This window comes from Mugil cephalus, chromosome 16, assembly GCF_022458985.1.
Source record: "Mugil cephalus isolate CIBA_MC_2020 chromosome 16, CIBA_Mcephalus_1.1, whole genome shotgun sequence".
Taxonomy (NCBI): domain Eukaryota; kingdom Metazoa; phylum Chordata; class Actinopteri; order Mugiliformes; family Mugilidae; genus Mugil; species Mugil cephalus.
In genome coordinates this window covers 24054808-24080701 of record NC_061785.1, presented here as the reverse complement: position 1 = coordinate 24080701, position 25894 = coordinate 24054808, and the positions used below count along the sequence as shown (strand labels likewise).

The window sequence follows — 25894 nt, the reverse complement described above, 5'->3', positions numbered from 1 at the left end:
GATCGCCTTCCTCTATTATGCTCCTGCTGTGGCCCCCATTCATAGATGCTGAACACAATTACTACAACAGCTACGGCGACAACTCCTGCTAGGATGAGCACCTTCCAATTCCCGTATAGCAACATTTCGAGTAGATTCTTATAAGAAAAACAAGCTAAACCTTCTGACGTGTGCCTCTGGCTCTCACGTGACACTAATGAGGGGCTATGGATAGCTTGTGACCTCTAGTGGTGCTTTAAACCTGTGTGTGGCTCGTCATACAATTCCGCAAATGGCGTACAATTATTGTATATCAACTAGATTATTGCAGAGGAGTCTGATGACTCCACCTAAAAGGATAAAAACACGATAATTAAGAACACAATATACGTTATCAACTGGATGTTGTTCATTGATGTCGTCCGGATCTTGATCTGACGCTTGCGTTGGTAGCTTGGCACGCTACTTGTTGGGAGGAACGCGCTAATTTCACCGTTCCTCCGTCAGGGTTCAGGTTCGACTCCTTCACCCCCTTTTGCCACCTGGGGATTATTCTGCCCCTTTTGTTGAGGTGGGCTTTGCTTCAGCACTCGCCGGTGCCTTTGTCGTTGCACACAGGTCCCTGTGTGTGTCCCTCAGCGATCGGGTGGGAGCCTGTGCAGCCGCACACTGACTCCAGTGGTACCAGGTATCGCCTTTGCCTTTCAGCCGGACTGCGTGTGATGTCCTCTCTGTCACCTGATACGGTCCAGTCCACCGAGGTTCCGTCCACTTCCTCTTGATGACTCTTAGGAGCACCCAGTCCACGTCAGGTCCAGGGCTGTCGTGTTTTTCCGCCTGCCGGTCGCCAACCTGTTTCGCATACGCTGTAACGAGACTTTGCAGTTCATGGAAATACAGCTTATGTGTTAGCTCAGACATTTCTACTGCCCCTGCTGGTAACTGAGACTGAGGTCCTGGAAATGCTCTCCCTGTCTGCAGTTCGAATGGCGTAAAACCCGTGCTTTGGTTAATGGAGCTCCTAATGGCCATGAGTGCTAGTGGTAACGCATCGAGCCAATTCATTTTGGTCTGTGCACAGATTTTTGCCAATTTGTTTTTGACTGATTGATTCATTCGTTCCACTTTTCCCTGGGATTGTGGGTGGTACACTGTACCGAACTTGTGCTGCAGACCCAGCATCTGTTCCACCTGTTGGAGGTCTTGGTTTTTAAAGTGGGTTCCGTTGTCCGACCGGATTCTCTCCGGAAACCCATGTTGCGGTATATAGTGGTTTATTAAGAACTTAATTACCGTTTTACTGTCTTCTCTTTTTGTTGGCCACGCTTCTGGCCACCCCGTATAGGCATCCACGCACATGAGGAGATACCTATACCCCCTTACTGGATTGATCATGTCAGTGTAATCGATTATTATTTCTTTACCTGATCGAGTCTCCAGGGGGAAACGCCCGGGGTGTGGCTTCACTGTTGGTCTGGGATTGTACTGTACACACTGTTCACAACTTTGTATGTGTTCTTTACACATGTCTTTTAGGTATGGATGCCACCAGTGTCTCAGATTATGCATCATTTGTGTGACTCCCACATGTCCTACTCCATGTGCCTCCACCATTGCTCTTTCCCTTATCTGAGGTGGTATTACTGGTCTGCCATCAGGTCCTCTCCAGGACCCTTTTGTCTCCGTACATCCTCGAGCCTTCCACAGTGTCTTTTCCTGTGGGGAGGCTTCCTGTTGTGCGCTTACCACCTTTTCTGTGTTTACCTGTCCCTCATGTTCTGTGTTCATCATGACGAAGTGTGGTGTATATCCTGCTGCTTGTTTGGCTGCGGCATCTGCTGCGTCATTACCTGCTTTCGTCGCGGATTCATGTTTCTCGTGTCCTTTGCATTTTATCACTGCTACTTTCTGAGGTAATAGTAATGCTTCTGCAAGTTGTCTCATTTCTGTTTCGTGTCTGATGGGCTGACTGTTAGCTGTGAGGAACCCTGCCCTGAGCCACTGTTTGAGTTCTACGTGTACTGCCCCGGCTGCATATGCAGAGTCAGTGTATATGTTTACTATCTGGTCTTTTCCCTCTTCCAGAGCTGCTATCACTGCCAAGACTTCTGCTCTTTGTGCTGATTGCTGTCCTTGGATGATCTCTGCTCGTACTGTGTGTGTTCCTGTCTCTGTCTGTTCTACTACTGCGTAAGCTGAGACCAGTCCATCTTTGTCATGTCTGTAGCAACATCCGTCAGTGTATAAGTCACGTCCCCCTTTTATTGGTTCACTTAATAAGTCAGGTCGTACTTTTTCGTCTCGGTGCACTCTTTCGGTGCACTGGTGTGGTTCTCCGTTGCTCATTTGTTCTGCCATGTTTATGCCTTCATGCGTGAACGTGAGATTTGGGGCTTCTAAGATTTTGCTCAGTCTGCGTTGTCTTAATGCCGTTAGTGTGAATGTGTGCGAGTTCACGTATGCTACCACGCTGTGTGTTGTTAGCACGTTAAGTTGGTGTTCCATCACTATGTGTGCTGTCTTTTGAATGAGTTTTGCTACTCCAGCCACGTGTTGTGTGCATGCTGGGTGTCGTTTTTCCATTGCATCCAACATTAAGCTTACATAAGTCAGTATTACCCTCTCTCCCCCTTTTCTCTGGTACAGAACGCCATTAGTGCATAGTTCTGAACCAGAGACATCTAGGTAGAATGGTAGGGAGTAGTCTGGAATGGCGAGGTCAGCAGCCGCTGCCAGGGCTTGTTTAAGGGCGATAAACTGCGCTTCAGCATCCGTTGTCCATTTGAGTGGGGCAGAAAGGTTACGCATACCGTGTTCACGGATGAGATCACGTAATGGTTTAGTGAGGCCGCTGTAGTCAGGGATGTAATTCCTACTGTAACCTGTTAGGCCGAGGAAAGAGAGCATGTCACGGACAGTGTGTGGTTTGGGATGCTGTAGGATTGCTGATTTATGTTGTGGAGATAGGCCAGCGCCTTTTTGTGAGACTTGTCGACCTAAGAATGAGACCTGTTTCCGCGCTACCTGCAATTTAGGTTTGCTTACTTTAAAGCCGGCCTTGGCTAGATGCGCGAGTAGCGAGCGTGTGGCCTCGAGGCATGTAGGTGCCGTTGGCGCAGCGAGTAGGAGGTCGTCCACGTATTGAACGAGAGTCACGCCTTCAGGCAGCACGCAGTCTGCAAGGGCTGTCTTCAGAATCTGATTGAAAATACCCGGGGAAAGTTTAAAGCCTTGTGGCAGTCGCGTGTAGCGCAGCTGCTGCCCTTTGTAGGTGAACGAGAAAATGTCCCTACAGCTAGTATGGAGAGGGAGGCAGAAAAAAGCATTAGCTGGATCAATACACGTAAACCATTCATGTGAGGGCGAGAGATTAGTGAGAGCGACGTATGGATTTGGTACAGGGACAGTGTGAGTCTTAAGAGCCTTGTTAACCGCTCTAAGGTCATGTGCCATGCGATATTTGCCGGTGCCTTTCTTTTCAACAGGGAGGATTGGAGTGTTCCAAGATGACTGAGATGGTTCTAATACCCCCTTTTGTAGTAGCCCGTCTATAGTGTCTTGTATGCCGTCTTCCGCCTGCTGTTTGTGGGGATATTGTCGTAACCAGATTGGATAATCACACTGTAATTCAAACGTGACTGGTTCACACTTAATGAGACCCACGTCCGTGGGATCTGTAGACCACAACGTGTCTGGCAATGTGCTAAGCATGGCTGATGTGTCTGGGTGATCTGTCCGCTCACGCCCGTGGTGTCTGGATATCTGCGCATGAGTAAGTGTGGCGGTGTCTGTGGCTGTTATCAAGATGCAGTACATTTTAGTCGAGGCAGAATACTGCACCTGAGGGACGGACGTTTGCGCCCAGTCCGTCTGTTGTAAAGAACGTTTTACGATGCTACCGAGCTCTTTAGCCTCATGTTCTGGATGTAATGCTAGGGAAATGTGTGGTGCCGCTTCATCCGCCATTTTATACCAGATTAGTTGTTCTGTGGTGAGGTTAACTCCGGCGGCTACGCCTTCTGGAGCAACGTATATGTTTTGGGAGTGGACTGTCCACTCTTTACCTTCTAATTGTTCCTGAAATTGTTCCTGTTACCACTCACATTGTGTTTGATCGTAAAACAACGTTACGTGTGGAGGGTCGGGAGGAGACAGGAGCGGCTGGAGCTGTGATATCCAGGGCCTCCACGCGAGGTAGGCCGAGAGAATGCCCCCCCTCTTCGTGGTCTCAGGTCTCAGTAAGCCCCAATAGATGTCGGCCATGGGATCAATGACCGGTTGTATGAGATATTGTCCATGGCCCGAGACCTGTTGACCGCATGGCAGACGGGTTCTGTCTGGTAGATGGACTTGGAGGCCGTCAGCTGAACACAGGATTGTCGCCCCGAGTTTAATGAGCAGATCCCTGCCCAGTAGGTTAGTTGGAACAGCTGGGGAGAACACGAACGGGTGTTGTAGAACCTGGGTGCCCAATTTTGTGCGTAATGGTTTGGTGAATGGCAGAGTTGTCCTTTCCCCAGAGAACCCCATTAGTGTGATAGATTTATTCGATAGAGAGTTCTGTGGTGCCTGTCTGATTGTGGACACTGTAGCCCCTGTGTCCACTAGGAATGGTAGATTAAGTTGTTCCACCTGCATTGACAACACCGGTTCTGCCGTTTGGGTGTTGTCGGGGTCCCCTTGTGGTGTGTGTCACTCGTATTGGGGATAGTCACAGTCGTCACAGTCGAGTCACTCCCCCTGGCGGTGCGCTGGCGGCCCCTGGTGGCGCAGGTGGCAGTGGTGCCGGAGGTCCGTAGCCACGGCCTCCCCCTCGGGGTGGTCTTCCACCTCCTCGATAGTGTTGGGCATAGTGTGGGCAGTTTCTGGCCCAGTGCATCGTGTCTCCACACAGGAAGCAGGGACGAGGACCTCCGTAGCCCCTCCCGTAGTCTCCTCTGGCACCCCAGCCCCTAGTCGCCCGTCCCCTCCTTTGGTAATTACCTCTGAAGTAACCTCCTGGTGGACCAGATGGATAGAGTGGTGGCTGTGGCGCCCATGGAGGAACCGGGAACAAATCAGGAGTATTTGGTTGAGGTTCGGTAGACACCATTATCTTGGGCACGGTTTTTTCTTTCTTTTTATCATTTACTTTATTTCTAGCGTCAGCTATTTGTAATTTAATCAGCTGCGCCTGCATGTCAGTTAACTCTTTGCCCTCTTTAAGTACTTGGTCTTGTGTGGCAGTGAGGTGATGGATGAGATGTTTTTCCCAGACGTGAGCGTCACACCCTTGCATGTCAGGATTGTTTTTCATCGTATTTCTAACAGATTCCGGGACCCCTTCTAGAACGGCCTGTCTAAACCACTCCCTTTGAACTGATTTCTTTCCTGGGTGACAGCCGGTGTTGCTCACCCATTGATCTTTAGCCTGCGTAAGAAACTCTCTTGGGCTCTGTTCGGGGTTCCATCTCAGTTTCGGGATTATAGCGGCGTGTGGTAGAGGATATTTGTCTCGCATGGCCTGTCCGATCGCAGTGCTTTGTCTCGTAAATGGTGCATTGTCAGGCAACCCCTTAGTGTTGGCGTCCGTCTCTATGTCACGCAGGTCACCCCCTGTCATACATCTTGCTGCAACAGCTCTAAAGTCCCCTAGAGCTAATTTCTGTCCCGCGGTCAGAGAGTCCAGTTTGTCCAACCACCTGTTGCCTCCCTCCACTACAGGGGGCAGTTTGTCTACTATAGTCTGGATGTCCCCTAAAGTAAACGGTTTGTATTTGTCAGGTTGTCCGGCCGTGCTTAGTAGGGGCATAGCCAGATGTTGATGGTCCTGTCGGTCCCTGGACTCATCCCACTTTCCTCTGTCCCTCACAGATCGTCTGCGTCCCCTGGCGTCAGCCACCCAGATTTGAGTCTTTTCCATACTGGCCCTCAGTCTCTCTGATGCCTTTTCTACTTCTCTTTCTAGTTCTGCAATCTGCTCCTCCTCCTCATCAGCCTGTGGCCTGTTCTCCCATCTGCCCTTCAATTTCCATTTAACTCCGACATCCCTAGTCTGTCCCTCATACCTGCCTTTTCCTGTAAACGCTGCTGCTCCTGTCACTGGAGGCTTACACTCCTCTCCCTCGCTCAGGTCCCACATAAGATCAGTGCTATCGCGGGGCGTTGGTCCGTTTCTATCTGGTTTTCGTACTTGGTCCTGCATCAACTCTCGCTTGCCCTGGTCCTCGAATTCTTTAGACCGCTGTATGGTTCTGTCCCTCTCTCGCTTAACCTCTTCCTCCGCTTCCCTGTATGCTCTATAGTCAATGTCACCATGTTCTCGCTGTTGTCGGTCCTGGAAAGGGTTATTTGGAATGTACTCTGTTTCAGTGTCTCTGCTAGTCACTGACTGGGGTCTTGGAGGTGTTTTGTCAGGACTGGTCGGTGTCATAGGAGGTGGAGTCTTAGTCGTGCTCACCAGTGCAGGTGCTGGGCTTGCAATTTCTCCTGTGGCTACATCGTCTATCTGCAGTGTACCTTCTGTTACGTGTAAAGTGGGGTAAATGCCGGGTGTGGGTGTCTTAGGTGGGGCGTATGGAGGAGGACAAGTGTGGGTGTCTTGTGTGGTTACCAATTCTTTTGGACCTCCTTTGTCCTTTTCCTTGTCCGCCGAATGTAGGTGCGTAGTACTCTGCCACCAGACCGCGAGCTCCGTCCAGTCCCGTCGTGCCTTGTCCTGGGCCTCCGTTTCAGTTTTTATTCTGGACTTCTGCAACAGACCTGCCTGTTTTCCCTGCTCTACCAGATCTGCTACCTTAACCTCACATTCTTTTTGCTTTTCCCACAACCATTTGCCTAAAGGCCCCTTATCTTCTAAGGTTTTCCCTATAAACCGAACCAATTGTTTCACCTTTTCTTTAGCTTCCGCTAGTTTCTTAGTTTTATCCTTCTTATCACTAACGGCTTCTCCTGCACGGAACATATTATCTATTTGTACTCCCAAGGTCACCCACGCAGAGCGCGGACGGCCCCAACCCCCGTCGTCTATTTCTCTCTCAAACTCTCCTTCCATTTTGCCTGTTCTTCTCTATCAGTTCTGAGGCCAGCCGGTGAATTTATGGAATACACCCGAACCACAAGCCTTTGGAGCGACTGTTTGAGTACGATAGCCTGAGTGATATCTAGTGACTTGTTGCCACCGTTAGGTTTCCCGTCACACTGAGAGTTTGTGTTATCACCGCTAGGTTTCCGCTCTCAGTTTGTCATATCACTTCAGACACTATCTAGTGTACTCACGGCGCTCCTGACACCTCAGAACTTCTCCACCCCGTATTTCACACTTATTTTATTTGACAATCTCGTAGCGAACACACAAACACAAAGACAACACGATTAGAGCTCATACATATATATATATATTACAATCCCAACCCAAGACGCACTACTCTCTTTAATTTTATTGCCAATTCTTATGTGCCGACTTCTTCGTGAGGGCTAGTCCCGTTCCACAGGAATTCCACCTTATTAGTCCGCAGACTATACTACTTTAGGGGAGATACCCCAGGGCCTCAAACCCCTCCCACCTGTAATTTCAGGTATTCTAATTTAGGGGACTATAACCCCATGGACTCAAACCAACAATCTGTAATTTCAGATATTCTACTTTAGGGGACTATAACCCCATGGACTCAAACCAACAATCTGTAATTTCAGATATTCTATATGCCTAACCCAGTTAGGTCTTTTCAGGTAATTTGAGGGTCCCCACCCCTCGGGGCCCTAACCCAGCTCACTCCGTGACCCCGTCGAGCCAACGGTGGGTCCGCCACGACCGGGATAGTCGACTGTAGCCCTGCTACAATTTAGAATGCACTTACGTCTTTTAGCGCTTTTCCTTTTTTCTTTTTCTTCTTCTTCTTCAGGAACCTTGTTACTTTGTTTCACTTCACGCACGCTTTACTCGTCTGTTCGTCTTTTACTGATGGCACATTTCCGGCTTAGAGAGACTTTTACTTTAGTGTTGTCAATAATGCAGATTCGATAAACAGGTTCTGCTTTACCTTAGTTTCGAGCGCTCTGTCTCTTTTCGCCGTTGTGTGTCGATCGTTTAAGCCAAATGTCCTCGCTCCGTTCTTCCTTCACATCCCGGACGAGCCCCCAAATTGTTGAGGAGGAATTTAGCCCTGCTTTCCTCTCCTCTCCGGGTCCGTTGATGTGAGGAATAAAGAGACGAGAGAATGACGTCGAGTACGAGTATTTATTCACAGTCTGCAGAGTGTGGAGACCACAGTACATACAAAGATATGAGTCTGGATCTGAGTTGCCTTCGCGGGAGCAGTTCTTTTCTATTACTACAGTCTAGGGTGTTTGTCTACTTCTGATTGGCTCATCTCCTTCTCCTCTTTGACACACTTTCTCTGTTAGATTGTGGTCTGGCGTGTCCTGCTCCCCCCGCGAGACATCTTCAGAAAATACATGGTGACCTTTAAGTACAAGTTGTTCTCAATACAATCATATCATTCGGCCTTCCAGTGTTTTCCACTTCTGCACACAGTACATGTTCAGTGTATTCTGTTCCAGTGATTATGTCCCATATATTGCATAGTGAATCACTTATAGTAATTAAACCTGATTATTAAGGCACTCATAAGCACGCATACATTTTACTGTTCCCACAAGAGAGAAGTGGAGGGAGAGAGAGTGGCCATAGTTAACCGCTAAATAGACCAAAGCCGATTAAGTTGTTGAGATTTCACTGCTTGTACAGAAAACGTTTGTGATTTTAACGGAGCTAAAACAGTCTGCAAGCACACAAAGCAGCGATGCAGAATCAGCTTACTCACGTGACGAATGTGGGGAGACACGTGAGTAAGCTGATTCTGCAAGACTAAGGGTTGGGGGTGGTGGGTCTCAACGTCCGGCAGACCTACACGTCCATATTTGGAATATCCGCGTGTGGGTGGAGTAAAGCTCATCCATCATGGCGACAGTGGGCTCCGCCTACTTGGGGCTTCATTTTCGATGTTCAGAATCCAATGAGTGACGTCACATTTGGTTTGTCCATAGTATATACAGTCAGTGGTATGGAACACTGAACATAGTTATAATCATTTAAAGTCGGTGTCTCATATTAAAAAGAAAGTTTTAACACTGATGGCGAAAGGATTTTCTAAATCTTGCCGTTTAAGTTTCACTGCTAAAACACAGGGTTCCGCCATTGCTGTTGTGTTCCCGGATGGGACGTCATTGGATTGGTTGACTGAATTTGCAGTTGTGCTGATCAGCTACATACACCGCGGGTAAAATACATATTGAACACATCACAATTTTTCATAGTAAACATATTTCTAAAGGTGCTATTGACATGAACTTTTCACCAGGTGTTGGTAACAACCCAAGTAATCCATACATAGAAAGAAACCAAAAGAAATAAGTTCAGAAATTAAGTTATGTGCATCCAAAAAGGGTTGAATAGGTCAGCTGGACTTGTAGAATTTCTTGAAGACGTTTCGCCACTCATCCGAGTAGCTTATTCAGTTCCGATAAACTAGTGGGAAATTGAGGTTTAAATAGGAATAAACTCTGTGGGTAACACCCACCAGAAACTTGCTTGACCAAAAACTGGGGTCACTAATTACCATAATGGCTGGTACTTACCTGTCCTTGAATGGGGGGAAGTGTGTGCCTAGGCTAACTTATCCTATGAATAGAGCTCTAACGAGGCTATTGTCCATGGGAGCCTGGAGGCTCAATGTGTGAATGTTGTTGAAACTTCTGACAGAAGTCAAAACTGAATTATAAATAGTTGGTAAATTAAGTTATGTGCAAAATAATAGAGGGGAAAGTATTGAACAATGACACCTTTAGAAATATGTTTACAATGAAAGATTGTGTTATGCCCTGGTTTAGGGGTGCATAGAGCACAACATGAAAGTGACCCGTCTTTCCTAAGTCCCAAGTAGCCACCAATAAGTTTGGGGTTGAATGCACAGAAAAAAGGATTTATTTACAATGTTTATTTACAATGAGAGTAATAAATATATCCATAAACCAATAATCTTCTAATAAAGGAACTAAGGGCTTCGGGTGGACCAAGGCCAAAATAACAAACGAATCAACTCTGTCTGTAAAATAAACTAACCTCCAAAAACAAAACAACAAAGGCTTACCTTCCTAACCAAGATACACAAGAGAAAATTACCAAAACAAAATGGCGGTCCACCCCTACTATTCAAAGGTAACTGAAACAATCTGATCAAGCTTTGGTACGAAGTTGTGGCTGATTGGGAGATGAGGAGGATGGAGCCTGCTGCCACCGGACGGATGCCATCTTGGTTCCTTATGAGGTGGGTGAGCATCCTGTTGCAGCCAGTCGCAAGTTAGGTGTGGCCTGTTCTCTTAATCACCTAGTTAGTCCGCTATGGGGAAAACATGAAAATTAACGCACACACGGCAAACCTCTAAAATGACCACAGTCATAACACTTCAATACTTATTTTACCCCGTGTATATTGAAAATGACAGGGAAAGAGGAGCAGACAACGTTACAAAGGAGGCATGTTCTGCATAGGTCCTGGATGTTAACATGAATTTTATAAAGTTAAAGCCATTTTGCACTGTTGGATCTTGAGACCTTAAGTAGGTTCTAAGTAGAGCTTCATAACGCAAAAAGAAGAAATGGGAGCTCCTGAGTATTTTTCGCACCAGCCAAAAAATGCATAATAAAGAAGAAAAAACATATATAAGTCGCACTGGACTATAATTCACATTCTTTGGGGAAATTTATTTCATAAAATCAGAGACCAAGAACAGACATTTCATTGTGAAAGGCAATTTCAAATAATAATGAATTGGAGAACAACAGGCTGAATAGGGTTAAGGTATGCTAACGTAACACATTCAGCTACATGACGCATAGACAACAAACTGAGTACGTGTCTGGTATGTTAACGTAACATGTCACTTCTAAACAACTCTGCCAACTATGGAGGTAGACGAAGCGCCACTTCCTCTTCTGCGTCGCTTTCGTCAGACTCGTCGTCAATTGCAGTTCCAAGTATTCGGCCTTTCTGAATCCCGACACGATGGTTTCGGTTGTCACTGAAGCCCATACTTTGTCGATCCAGCCAATGACTTCCAGGAAAGTTGCATAGCGCATTCTCCCGGTTGCCGTAAAGCTGTGCTCTCCATCCATCATCCACTGCTCCCACAGTTTACGCAAGACTGCCTTAAAGCTCCGGTTCACAGAGATGTCAAGTGGCTGGAGTATTTTGGTAAAGCCTTCAGGGATGATGGCAGGTGTGGAGTTGAAAACCTTTAATTTATCTTTTAACTGTGGCGTGATGTGCGCTCGAATGCTGTCCATCACAAGCAGGGCTTTGCATGTTCTAAAGAAGCCATCCAGACGCTTGGTGTAGCGTTTCGTAAGCCATAAGTTCATCATTTCTTGATCCAACCACCCTTTCTCATTCACGGCGACAGCAACTGAAGGGGATTGGATTTTTGGGATGGTTTTTCGTTTGAAAATGACCTTTGGTGGCAATTTTGATCCATCTCCACAACATGCCAGCACCACTGTGAAGTGTGATTTTTCATGACCAGTTGTTACTATATTCACACTCTTTAGTCCTTTCTCTGCGACACTTCAGCCCATGGGAATGTCAAACTTGAGGGGGACCTTGTCCATGTTAATAATATGATCCGGTGTCACGTTGTGCTCAGTTGCATGCTTTTCAACGAACTCACGGAAACTGTCGACCTTGGCTTGGAAATCTGACAGCAGTTTTTGGGACATCTTTGTACTTAGTCTGATAGAGAGGCGGTTGCGTTGCATGAAGCGGTAACACCAAGAAGGTCCTCCCATAAAGTCAGTTATATTCATCTCCTTGGCGACTGCCTGGGCGTGGAGACGCAACTGCACTGTTGACGGGCGGCTATGGCTCAGTAGGTAGAGCGGGTTGTCCATGAACCGAAGGGTTGCGGTTCGATCCCCCGAGTATTCTGAAGTGTCCCCCAGTTTCTCCCACTGGTGTGTGAATGCGTGTGTGCTTGTGTGAGTGAATGGGTGGATGTGTCTCTGACTGTAAAAGCGCTTTGAGGACCTTTGAGTAGGTAGAGAAGCGCTATATAAGAGCAAGACCATTTACAAGCCTCTATCAGCAGCATGTTGTTCAAGCATCCATGTGCGAACTTGTTACTCTAGCTGTGGCCACCCAGCTTTTAGCCCGCGATTAGCTTTGTTTTCATTGCTGCTCGATTACCGTTTTTGGCGGCATATTCACTATTTGCAGCTTGTAATCTGCAGAATCTGATTTTTTTTATGGCATTTTTTCTCAGCCCTTCTCAGGTGTCTTTGTTAACATTAATGTTGAAATTTTAAATTTTCAGTGGCACAGAAGTAGCAGGTACAGGTACACAAGCCTAGAGCGCTCTCTTGTGGTTGTCAGTGTGAAAATAACGAACATGTGAAATTATAAATTGTAAAATAATTTCACTTATAAGTCGCTCTGAAGTATAAGTCGCACCCCCAGCCAAACTATGAAAAAAATACGGTAATCACGTCGTCTATGATCTTAATCGCAAATCACCTGTGTCTGTGATTTGTTAAGTAAAAATTACACTGCAAATTACCTACCTCGTTATACAGAGGTCCTCTGATAATAATTTAGTGTGAATCGACATCTCTGTGATGTCTGGGAGTTTTTACTTATTGACATTAAATTTTCACCATGTGTTGGTAACAACCCAAGTAATCTATACATAGAAAGAAATCAAAACAAATAAGTTCAGAAATTAAGTTATGTGTAATAATGTGAAATGACACAAGGAAAAAGTATTGAACACACTTACTGATATTTAATACTTTGTACAAAAGCCTTTGTTGGTAATGACAGCTTCAAGACGCCTCCTGTATAGACAAACTAGTTGCATGCATTGCTCAGGAGCAATTTTTAGTTCTTTCCGTAGATTTTCAGTTGGATTCAAGTCAGCTGATTGGCTGGGCAATTCTAACAGCTTTATTTTCTTTCTCTGAAGCCAGTTGAGAGTTTTCTTGGCTCTGTGTTTGGGATCATTGTCTTACTGAAATGTCCACCCTCGTTTCATCTTCATCATTCTGGTAGATGGCAGTAGATTTTTCTCAAGAATGTCTTGGCACATGTTTCCATTCATCCTCCCTTCAATTATAACTTCAGCAATTTGCCAATACCATATGTAGAAAATCAGCCCCACACCATGATGTTCCCACCTCCAAACTTCACTGTCGATATGGTGTTTTTGGAGTGATGTGCAGTGCAGTTTGTCCTCCAAACATGATACATGTGACCACGTGACCAGCCATTATGAAATACTGACATCACTGCCATCTTTATCTGAAGCCACTGAATGTCCTTCACCCTCCACAAAAAAGGGTGTCTCAACCCTCCTTCTTGTCAGTGGCTCAAATGCATAGAGAAAAATCTCCCTTTTTGCCAAAGCAACTAACCAATCCAATGATGTAGGGAGTGATAAAATAACGATGGTGGAGAATATGATCCAAAACAATTCAGATGCGATTTAAAAGCTGATTTTCTTTAAATCGGCTGTTTTTTTCACAATGTTATATTTCGGCATTATGTTTAAAATATGTACACTTTTACTGTGTTGGTGTATCTTCCGTTTGTTAAATGTCGCTTCTGATTACCCCCAAACAAAGTTCAGCAGTTCAAGTAGACTTTTTCCTGACATTTCCTTAGTCGCATCTTACAGAAAAAGCCATGGTCCACAGAGAGCTTGCAAAGCATCAGACAGATCTCATTGTTAAAACATATCGGCTAGGAGAAGGGTACAAAATAATTTCCAAGGAATTAAATATAGCATAGAACACAGTGAAGGCAGTCACCATCGAGAGGAGATTAATATCGCAAAAAAAGTGTCATTACCAAGGACTAAACATCCCTCTAAAACTGATTAAAGATTGTGAGAAAACTTGTCAGCAAGGCTGTGAAGAGGCCTACAGCAACATTAAGAAGCTTCAGGAATTTCTGGCAAGTACTGGCTGTGTTGTACATGTTACAAAAATCTCTCAAACTCTTCATAAGTCTGGTCTCTGGGGTCGGGTAGCGAGAAGGAGGCATTTTCTTACAAAGAAAAACATCCAAGCCCTGCTAAATTTTGCAAAAACACATTTGAAGTCTTCTGCATGTGGGAAAATGTATTATCGTCTGATGAAACCAAGGTCAGATTATAGTCAATGTTTGCACAAAATCTTAAGGCTTCTGCTAGAAAGCTTAAGATGACAATGGCCCAAAACTTACTTCCAAATCAACAAAAGAATGACTTCACCAGAAGATTAAAGTTGTGGAATGACCCAGCTGTGGCCCAGAAATGAATCTTGTTGAAAATCTGTGGAGTGATCTGAAGAGATTTTGAGGATTTTTGTGAAGAATTGTGGGCAAATATATCTTGTTGATAGACCCCTACCCAAAAAGACTGAGTGTTGTTAAAAATTCAAAAGGTATTTCAACAAAAGATTTTTATTACCCTCTTCCTAAATTATTTGTTTATTTTTTCCCCCAGCTGAGATGTACAGGTTGTAGGTTGTGAAGAGAGTTCTGAAATGGTTGGCTTTGGTTTTCTTTCTTTTTTTTTTAACATTACAAAATCCTGGCATTTAACTGGTGTGTATCAACTTCTTATATCTGTGATTACATGGACACTAGAATTTCACAGAAAATAGCCCAATAAGAATAAATGAAAATGCCTCATGTAATCAGCTCAGTCTGAACAGACTGGCAAGTTTTGGCCTGGCTTTTTGGAATTATTTCAATTGTGTTGAATAGCTAGTGACAGATTTAGAGTACTGTAAATTTCTTGTGTTACAAGATTTTCTTAAAGGTTTAATGTGCAAAGGAAAAGCGTAAATTAGCATATCCCAACCAGCTCTACAGGGAATGGACTGGCTTTGTGTCTTGCACATTCTGATATAATTATTTATTTGCATAATAATATGCAAATAATACAGCTACCAATGAGAAATGATTGCAGATATTCAGCTAGCATACTAAGGGGTCAGGCAGTACTACAGACTGTAGTTCACATACAGAAGGGTTGTGAGTCACTTTGCATTTCATCTGAGGTAAACCTGTTTCCTTCAGTCTTTTCTATGATGATGAAATGTGTGAATATCCCTTTCCCTTCTAGTCTGTAGCCCGAACCCAAAGGCACTTCAATGCCCTCCACATTCCCAAGGAACTCCAGAAGGCCCTGCCCTTCAAGAGCAAACCCAAACAGCAGCAAGCCAAAGGAAAAACACCCAGAGACCTCCAGAGGCACAGTGTCATTCGAGAGCCTCATGAAAGAAAGGTAAGCAAAACCTGAATCTACAAATCATTTGTTTCTTTTAATTGTACTTGTAATAGCACACTCATATGTCCATACTGCATATGTCTGGACAGTGCATACTCAAGTCTTTTTCTAGAGTGTTCACATCCAAAATTGGGAGAAAAGTTTATGAATCACACCTCTTTAACATCTAGTGCTCTCTTTTGCCAGGGACTGAAAGTGATTGGACACTTGACTCTAAACCTATGACATTTGGTGCATTTCTTCATCCAGTCAATCCAAAACAGATTTGAACTGAAAAAACAAGTTGTTCCATGCCTCAATTCTTTGAAATAATAAGTCTGGGGTGGAGGCAGTATGATGGCATGGACTTGTATTCCACTAGTCACACCCTGGTGGCTTATGGCCTACACTGGGAGTATGGTGTTTTGCCCAAGGACACAATGGACAGAGTAGGGATATGGCGAAATTGAACCACCAAACTTTCGGTTATCAACCGCACAACCTCTGGAGCTACTGCCGCTCTGATAAAAGAAGAGGCAAACAGCAGGATGACATCTAGTATATAGATGTAGTATATACATTGCTTGAGCTATGCTCAAAATTCGGCTGTCTGAATGCGGTCCTTGTCCCAGTTTACATGCAACGGAGACAATCGAATAACAAAGGGGAACATCTCCTCACTAGGTGGCGATATGCGTCTTTTCAGCGGGTTAATATGGCCCCCTTCTGGTTGACCTATTATGTTCAATTCAATTTAGGGGTGGGCGATATGGCAAAAATATCATATCACGTTTTTTTAAAAATAAAATTACGATTTCGATTTTATCACGATCTTAAATTGAAAAATGAAAAACAGACAATTTAGTCCAAAGAACCTTTCTTAACCGATTTTATTTTAAATAGTCGCAGTTTGCCTGCATGTGCAAACAATCAAGAGACGTGGCATGGCAATGTTGGAGAAGTATTTTCGGCGGGTCATCTACTTTAAGCAGGCGGTTGAACCCCTTGTTTTCTACCATCTTGAAAGGTACCATATCTTTTGCAAGATAAAGTAAGATCTTCACGTTGTAATCATTCACGATTTGATATAGTCATATCGCCCACCCCTAATTCAATTCAATTCAGTTTTATTTATACAGCTCCAATAACAATACAAATTGTCTCAAGACGCTTCACAAAAACCAGCCTGCAACCTCCAGAGCAAGCAGTGTTAAATAATAAAGAACTGGAGTCTAATGTGGCAGACCAATGTCACTGCTTATGGCACAGATAAAATGAGCACTATCTCTCTGGCGGTTCTTCTACTGGCTCTATTTACTTTCTTCTTCTTCTGCGGCTTTCTTGGATGTTTTTGTTCCAGGGTCATATGCCATCGCAGCAGCTGCAGAACTCCAGTTTTAGTTTGAGTATTGTGTTTACATGTGCATAAGTTGTCCAGTCAAACTCAGATTAAGGCAGTACATTTTTTTTTTCACATGCATGTAAACATACTGACAGTTTTGCACTCTGTATACCAATGTGTAGACAAAGAGCCAAAAACTGCTGTCTCTGTTTATTATTCGTTGGGACATGATATAAATAGTGGAAAATAATGACGCATGCATACATTCCCAAGTGTTTCATAACAACATGTTGGTTTTATCATTCACCATTGAAAGTAATGATACCTGAGTAATATACTGACCAAAGCGATGTAAACAAAAGAAATGCAAGTCTTTTCTGATTGTGATTCTAATCTGTGCATTTCTGTGCGTTTTCTTCAACTACAAGATGGTGCTATGGCTACTTTTTGCAGTAAAACATGATTTTGCCTTTCTTCCATTTTCATTAGGTGGCAGCCCTGCTCCATGCCTTGAACACAGTCCACAGTTACAAGAGGAAAAAGGCCCATACGGTGCAGCATGCCAAACACAAAGAGTATCTCCAGCAGAAAGAGAAAGATGAGGAGGACAAGCTGAAAAGACAAAAGCAGGCACAGAAAAAAATGTACCAGGTCATGGGCCAGAAGGACCAGAAAAAGCACAGGTCCAGTCTAAAGGGGGCACCACAAGATGACTAATTCATAAGGAAAAGTGCTCCAGATTCTAAGATACTTGGTCTGGTCATGACTTTGTAACAGGTTGTCTTGTTTTTTCTGTGATATTGATCTGAAGATGGTTGTAAAGACAAACTGTATCTGACTGTATTGGACTTTGTTTTAATAAAACACAAAAATAGCCAAAAATTGGACTTCTGTTCTGCTACTCTATTTTCTCTGTAAGTACGAAAGTTGTCAAGATCGCAGATGATTACATGAGGGTTTTTCTCCTCAGCAATGATAGTCTATAATTATATTAAATATATAAATAAATATTTATATTGTGTTGTGCCATCAAATCTAATAGAACATTCAAGTACAGTGACAGTTTTCTTGATGATGTGATCTCTGTATCTCCTTAACTTCAGATTTCTAGAAGATGCCAGAAGATTCTGTGCCAAAATCTATGACTTTGATCTTTTGTAATTCCCCTCCACCTCCACCAAAATAATATGCTGTGTTGTGTCACCACGCTTCACTGGTGGTGTTCTGCTGATGTGCTGTGTTGTTTTTCAACCAAACATACTTTTAGCAGTTTTGAGGAAGGGTTAGGCTTAGTTTAATAAGTTGTGGCAATCTTGATCTTCTCAGACAATTGTTTTAGGAACAGGATATGTGTTTTTACAAAGTTTATTTAAAAAAACAAAAAAAAGTTTTGTGTCCTGCCACTCTACTCCAAAGCCCAAACATATAACAAACTGAGTGATAGTTGCCTCATATGGGGAGTAACCACTTTCTTTATTTGGTGTATTCACTTTGTTTTTGTGGTACAACTAATGTGTTGCACGCTGATAATTGAGCCCATAGCTCTTTTTTGTAGCATGCAACCAAGGAGTGGTCCGAAAAATTCTATATGGAAAAATATATATACTTATTTTTGTTGCTGGCAGTTTAGACGATGGCTGTGTGGAGTTAGACAGACTGCAGCAGCAATGTACTCGATACCATACATACTATATAACAGGAAAAACACAATATACTATATACACGATATTTACAGAATTACAAAAATTAAGTGAATTGAAATAAGTGAATACGAAAGGAAAAACAAATTATGTACAAAGTTATCTGTCACACAGATGAGGAGTTGAACAGGCGTTTGGCTGGTTGAAGATTTTCTGTAGCGTTCTTTGAGACAACAGAGCTGTCTGAGTCTCTAGGACAAGCATGTCAAACATACGGCCCGCGGGCCGGACCCGGCCCGTTGGGTCATTTAATCCGGCCCGGCATAAATTTCTGAGTATGTCAAAAAAAGAAGCGAGTCTCTAGCTAATTTATATTAAAAGTTGTGATTTTTTAAAATAAATACAAACCAAATGCTCCCTCCGGCCGCTAGAGGGCAGTAAATGTGTAAAAGCGCTCACGTCAAGCATGCGGCACTGACACGAGTTAGTCACAGGAAATAAACATTCGCAACGTGATGTGTCCAAGTAAAAATAAACCGGCAATCTTGCTTCACCATACACCACTACTAAACAAGTTATCGGTCAACACACCCTTCCCAAAATGGCACTGTCAAAAAAAGAAGAGTGGACACGGAGTGCAGAGTTTTCCAGGAGAAATGGACCGAGAAGTATTTATTCACAGAACTGAATGCAAAACCAGTGTGCTTGGTATGTAATCAGCAAGTTGCAGTGTTCAAAGAGTTTAATATTCGGCGCCACTCATCATAAAGACAAGTATGTCATATTAAAGACAATTAATATTGTGCAGTATATTCTCAACTTCAGTAGGCCCAGCCTAGTAGTTTGATCTGATGTAGTCTAATCCTATTGCCCATGCACTGCTATAACTTTTTTATTTATTTATTTATTTATTTTATTTTATTTTGTATTTCTTTTTTCATTTATTTCAAAGCAGTATGACAATTAAGGCGAAAATATTTTTTTTATAGCTCCCACTTGAGTTTGTTTAGTGTGGTGAGTTGGTTCAGGTGTAAAACTGCATTCACTCAACTGTTAAAATAAACCAGTTGTTAACACATTCACGGCCAAACATGAAAAATCATTTTTTTCCCCATTGTTTTTGAATAAATGTGTTGTGCGTAGAAAAGATCCCTTGTCATCCGTGATTATAATATGTAGGGTAGGCTACAAATGTAGGCTGAATGATAAAGCATAATACTGAAAAACAAAGCTAAATATTTGGAGTTGACATTCTTTTGCTGATCCGGCCCACCTGAGAACAGAAAGTCTGGATCCGGCCCCAGAGCCAAACTGAGTTTGACATGCCTGCTCTAGGAGAAGGAGCTCCATTGTCTGTCTATCATCTGGTGGAGAGGGTGGTTAGGGTTACTTGTGTAGCACCTTTCACACAAGATAAAAGGGCATGAGATACTTAAAATTAAGTAAAAACAGAATGTATAGGTTATAGCCATCACCTTTATAAAAATACACAGGTTAAGTTATGGAAACAAACAGCACTTTTTCTTAGTTCACCTCATTGTCAATGCGTTTCGTTATGGGCATGGCATACCTATGCATTGTCTATCATTTCTAACATTTGGAAGAGTTTTGGGAGTATTTTCCTCATATTGGCCAGTACTGAATCCATGTAGGTCGCCATATGGAATTTGCTTACTAAATGCGGCCAAAGCATTGGTCTAAAACAATCATGTGACAGCCGTTTAACTACTTTCTTATTACGCTCAAAACTAACTTGTCGTCAATTAAAAATTAAAACATCGATTACAAAAACAAAACAAAACAAAAAACAAACAAACAAACAAAAAAAAAACTGGGGGATTACAAAAGGGGAACTTTTACTTTCGAACTAAGTACGAACCTATTTATTTTACGAAGTAAAAAGTATGTAGATGACAGAGGTGGGAGCGAGATGAAATGAAAACCGGGTTCACCTTATGGCCTAAGTCGCACTCTAAGAATTACATGAAATGATCAAATTCAAAAGTTCTATGCAGGTCCCCCATTTGTACTATAGAATGGATGTATTACTGGATAGATATAGGTGTTTATTTAGAATGAAATGTGTGCGCAAGCGCAGTGCTGCTAGAAAGTAATGGGAAGTTCTTTAAAGCTCTTCAAAGATTCGGCTTTTTCGGCTCGGCTCCCTTACAGTACGCTCTTATGGCTCCCAAATCTTTATCGGATTTCACTCGGAGCCTCCTATTTTATTCTAATTTTGCGATTATGACAGGTTTGTGTGTTGTTAAGCAATTTTCCATTCAATGTTTTTATAAAAGCGTTATTTGTATGCATGTTTAACATAGTCTTTAATTCAGGCTGGCATTCAGAAACTCCAGATGCCTCAGGTCCTCGCTGTGATTGGCCCTATTTGGGTGCCTTCACCGGTTCCTCTCTTTCGCTACAAAGAATCGACTCTTGAAGCAGGCTCGTTCGCGGACGACACATCACCATTAGAAAGAAAGTATGGATCGACAGCACAGGTCGTCAAAACGCGGGTCAAAGTTTAAACAACAATTAACCGTTTAATCTCAACACGAATCATCTGGCTGATTTCAAGGCTGAATGTGCACAAGATGGCATTGACTAACGTATCTCACGAGTACTCTTCAGGAGCAGGTAAAAAAATACTCTGAACTTTTTCAACTTTGTTAGCTTTTAGCTAAACACCACCGCTGTTCATTTGTCCACTTCATACTGACACGTGGGATTAGTCCCAACATAAACTGGACCACAGAAACCGGAGTTTGTATTATTTGTATTTATACAAACACGATGGCTCGGTGTGCTAGTTTAACCGTATTTCACTTTTGTGTAGATGCGCGGTCGTAATTTCAATATAAGTCTCCCGTCTCACACGGTCACTCGCCCACTTCTGTGTTGTGAGTGAGGAATGATTAAGCCTTTCGAAATAACTGCCTCTCGTCTTTCCATTGTATTTAATAGAATCGTTTTTTTCCACCAGTAACTTTTGAAAGATTGGGATTCGGACAGCTTCTCAACGACCATTTTCAACAAATTATTTATTCTATTTAACCATTGAGGGCATGGCGTTGTCCTCAGTCAACAAGACACTACTTTGGCACTCAATCCAACGTTTTTAAAGTAAAACATCATTAAAAATCTGATGATGTTCACGACCAATGAAATTTGAGGTAGGCGTGGGCTTGAACTTTCTATGGGTGAACCATAGACCTAATACAGAGAAGACGCCAAGGCTGGGCGAAACTGAGAATTTTGGTATCGATCCGATACCAAGTAAATACTGCGTTCATATAGCCGATACCGATACTATTCTTGAATCGTCATGATTATTGAGTAATTTCGTGATTTTTGCTTTTAATTAGTTGATTATGATTATGATAAAATACAGGACAGATATTTGAGGCAAATAAATCGTCTTGACAAATTACAGTATAAAACAGTTTAATAATACAAAATTTACATAATTCCCCGTTTGTTACATACAAATGTTTTAGCGGTCAGGTGAGAGAGCTTGTGTGCAGCCCAGCACGAAGGGCAGAATAAAGGACAGGCTGATATTGTGTGTGTCTGAATTACCTGAACTTACCAGTATTCATGAGCGCCTTGTTCTAACCTTTTTTAACCCTTCAGAACTGAGCGGATTTTCAGCGATCTGTTAAAGGATGCGGTTTTTGAATTCCCATAACTCACAATGGTTTGCATCATTGACAAAATTGCATATAATACGAACAATGTAACACGAATATAACAATGTCAGTAACACAACAATAATGGAAAATAAATTCAGTAGTAGTAGTCGGTTTAGAAAATGAGTAAACAATAGCAACAATGTAATATTAAAAATTGCACAGAGAGGGAAATGTTGGCCTATTAATTTTCCACCACAGAAGTGATTATTTAGCCCGTGTAGTTGTCTTCCCTTCCGAGTATAGACGCATTTTAATTGCATCATCGGTTCCAGCTGTGCGATACTGCGGAGTATCAAACTCTGTCCATATCCACCTTTTACTACAGATGAGGATGGACAAACTCCTGCCATGCAGAGACTTGGAGAGAAGCTGCACTAGCATGAATTCTATGAGAGTAATTTGCAGGACGTATAGATCAAAAACTGTAACAAAAGTGTCGATCTCAGCACGCCAGTATCGATCCGACAGTGATGCTGACCTTGGTATCGATAGGATCGATATTTAGACCGATACTCCCAGTCCTTGTAGACGCCGCTTTGACTGCAGTGAGAGAAACATGCCCCAGTCTTGGACCCATCAAAACTCTGCCTCCAGCTGCAGCTTCTGTGGTACTGAAGCAATATCCTGGAGCACTGTTCAGCGTTCTTCTGTAAAATCAGCGGATGTACAAAACAGGACACTTGGAATTACTTTTCACAAGTAAGATTGAACATTTATATTGGTTGTAATTAGTCGTTTCAATAGTAACTGTGTTGTAATAATCTGTTCAATAATTGGTAGCAAATTAGGTTATAGGTTGTAAAAGTTATGCTATAAAAGTTAAATCTATGATACTTTTATATATTTTTATAGATATTTTACATAGGGTGGCACAGACAGAATGATTGTTTCCATCTCTAACTACTTATGTCACATTGTCACATACCCACTCCATCTACTTTCATATACAGTAACAGTATTTTTTTTTTTGTTTTTTTGTTTTTTTATGGTTCAGAATAAATATACTATATATATATGATATAGGATCAGCCAGGATCAGTTGGAGCTTCTGTTGAATTCAATCAGAGCCTCAGGTAGGGTTCATACTTTTCTAATTTCCATGAATTCTGAAAACACATTTCATATTTCTTACGTACTGTATGTCTTGTATATGTTTTTCAGTCAGTCAGGCAACATGGTGGTGCAGGATGACACTGTGTCCCTGTCTGCAGTGGACATGTCCTCTGTCATTTAACAAGATTTCAGCCACTGTTTGTGACAAGGACGTTTTCTTGCTCAGGGGACACATTGAGGAGACACAGTTGCATTGATAACCATCATTCAAAATTGTTTTCATTAGTTGTGTCCGTGAACCTACCTACCTACTGGCATACATAATTTGTTGTTCTCTCTTACTTTCATTTGATTTATATCCACTGTTGGCCTGTCTGCGTGTTGAAGTACAGTAGTCACCAGAGTAATGTAAAATACCATGTACACACTTAATTATTAAAGTACGTTTAATTGCATTAAAAACTCAAACATTACAGTTGCACTATAGAGCAGTGATTCTCAACTAGTGGGGTCGTTGGTGGGTAACATCTGCCATGTCACACCATAGAAGAAGATCTGCACTGTTCCTTTATGTTTCACTAAGGCTAATTTAGCATGGCGAAATACAGATACAAAGATTATATAAGATATGTATTTTCTTATATTGAGGGCAAAAATCTCAGTGTGTTTCGTGTTTTCTTAGATTTGGGTCTCGACTTGTCATTAAGAGGTGATGGTAGGTCTCAAAAAGTCAGACGAGTTGAGAACCACTATAGTGGGTATGCACTGATGTCACTGCTGCCTGGGGCCATGCCCCCCTGAGTGGCAAAATCATGTCAAAATGTAAATACAGCGAGACTGAGCATTATCAGATCAAATTAAGAACAAATGGATCCCACAATGGTCCATACAAACTAGTATGGATTTGGAAAACTGGATAAGCCTCAATTCCAGTTAGTTTTAGGTCATTTCAGTTAAATATGATACATGATAAATGTAGTTAAATAAAAGATGCTAGCGCTAAGAGCTTTAGTGAGAAGTAACATTGAGAATGAGAACCACAACACCAGGTTTCTGTGCCTGAATTCCAGTTCTTTCTCCCTAATGCAGCGACCTATTTACTTTGCTTTTCCTTGGCAGTCAGAGATAACTGTAAAAATATATCTCAGACTGCTTTTTCAAATCTGATAGTACAGTCAATCCCACAACAGCTATTCGTGTTTTTTTTTTAATTATAAAATATTAAGGGCAAGACAAGAAATACATGAAGAGAAGCAGATTGTGTGCAATGGCAGGCCTGCTGCCAGTAACTGACAGTATGAGTGGTTGCTTTGAGTTTTATTTTTTATAATTTTGTAGGCTGTAGTTTCTGCCTTCGGAGCTGTATTCTGCTCAGTGTGATGTGTGTCTAAAAGCAGCTGACTGGGCTGGGAATCTTTTTAACATCATGAATGAACATCATTGCAAGAACTCACTGCTACTGGCATAAGACCTGAAAATAAAACTGATGATAAAGACTATCAGCCTATATATGATATTCATATCCCATGAAGTAGTTTAATTATTCACAAAAATCCCAGTAGATGTCACATTATGTATTGTACAAGAAAAACTAGAACAGGGCAGAACTATATTTCGTTGCCAAATCCACATATTAGACATAAGACAAAATCCACAGACAAAAAGAAGGCTTCGCAATAGGAAACCCACTAACTGTAACAGTGAGCAGCTTTTTTTTTTATGGAGAACCTGGAAACCAAAGCCATTCAGACTGTGCCCACATAATATAAACTAACTGAGATTGGACACAAGTACATTTACGTGCAGATGAAAAAAAAACTAATTATTGCCATAATCCGACTCTAACTGGACTACTGGAAGTGAATATAAACAAGTTACACTAAAATCAGAGTTGTCTTTATTGGACTAAGACACCCAGATAATGCGATTGGAAATTGATTTTCATCTGCATGTATATGCCTGAATCGGAATTAAACTAAACAATGCATGCGCACATGCTCTGTAACCACTGCGCTGGCGTATGACCCTGGAACAAAAACATTCAAGAAAGACAGTTTCAGAAGGAGGTAAACAGAGCCAGCAGGAGAATGACCTGAGAAACAGGGTGCGTCTAATCTCCATCATAAGTATTGCGCACATTACGTTAGATTAATTAGTGATTACAGGTATAACGATAAACTGCAGTCAAATTCCAGACGGTTAGTATTATCATCTCAAAATTTATCATCATTAAAACGGGGTGCACGATAATTATCGACCCGATAGCAGGAAATTAATTCGTCATTTCAATAAGTCCGATATCATGACTTATCGGTCCGATAACATATATACATATGTGTATATGCCATCAGACCGATAAGTCACGATAAATCAGGCGCTCCCTCTCCTACAAAAGCCCTGCACGGCCTGCAGTGAGTGCTGCGTTCAAGTGGCGTCAGTATAATTGGGAAAAACAACCTTCTGACTGAAAAAATGTATTACTCCCTCATGTCAGAAAACAACTCGTCAATTCTTACCGCTTTCACATCGGTCGACACCGGCATTTTCAGACCCAGGTCGACTCTCCTTTGGTGCTTTCAAATCTCCAAAAGTCCCCGGTCGGACCTCCCGCTGTGAGAGCTACGCGCCTGTTTTTTTCTTCCCTCATAGTCATCGCGTACATTGCAGTTCGTTGATGACCTGAAGAATGTACCCGTCAAACCCCCACTCTTTCAAAAGGCTGCTGATATTAGAATAAATCTGTGTCCTGTACAGAGCCTGATATCTGCCGCCACATCCCGTTTTCCTCGGATGCAGAGCGCTGCCATTATCGTTAAAAAAAGTGTGGGAGATCACTATACAAGTTGCATATAAGTACACAGTCGCTGTTCACCTATGCGCTTCCATTAACAGCAGTGTAACAA

At 42.6% G+C, this 25894-nt stretch overlaps 2 protein-coding genes across 6 annotated transcripts in view; both read left to right on the top strand.

Moving 5' to 3' along the window:
* Positions 1–17493, top strand: part of bms1 (BMS1 ribosome biogenesis factor) — a 47601-nt gene extending 30108 nt beyond the window's left edge. For both annotated transcript variants that reach the window (XM_047608802.1, XM_047608801.1), the window contains exons 22-23: positions 15121–15282; positions 17096–17493. In XM_047608802.1, coding sequence (XP_047464758.1) covers positions 15121–15282; positions 17096–17323 — 390 coding nt within the window. In that variant the 3' untranslated portion in view covers positions 17324–17493. The remainder of the gene's footprint in view (positions 1–15120; positions 15283–17095) is intronic.
* Positions 17494–20701: 3208 nt separating this feature from the next.
* Positions 20702–25894, top strand: part of mtr (5-methyltetrahydrofolate-homocysteine methyltransferase) — a 67085-nt gene continuing 61892 nt past the window's right edge. Inside the window, exons 1-3 of one of the 4 annotated variants that reach the window (XM_047609098.1) lie at positions 20720–20883; positions 22458–22637; positions 22962–23011. In XM_047609098.1, coding sequence (XP_047465054.1) covers positions 22495–22637; positions 22962–23011 — 193 coding nt within the window. In that variant the 5' untranslated portion in view covers positions 20720–20883; positions 22458–22494. Of the gene's footprint in view, positions 20884–22452; positions 22638–22932; positions 23012–25894 lie in introns of those variants that run through there. The other 3 variants (XM_047609097.1, XM_047609100.1, XM_047609099.1) reach the window with 3 other exon arrangements.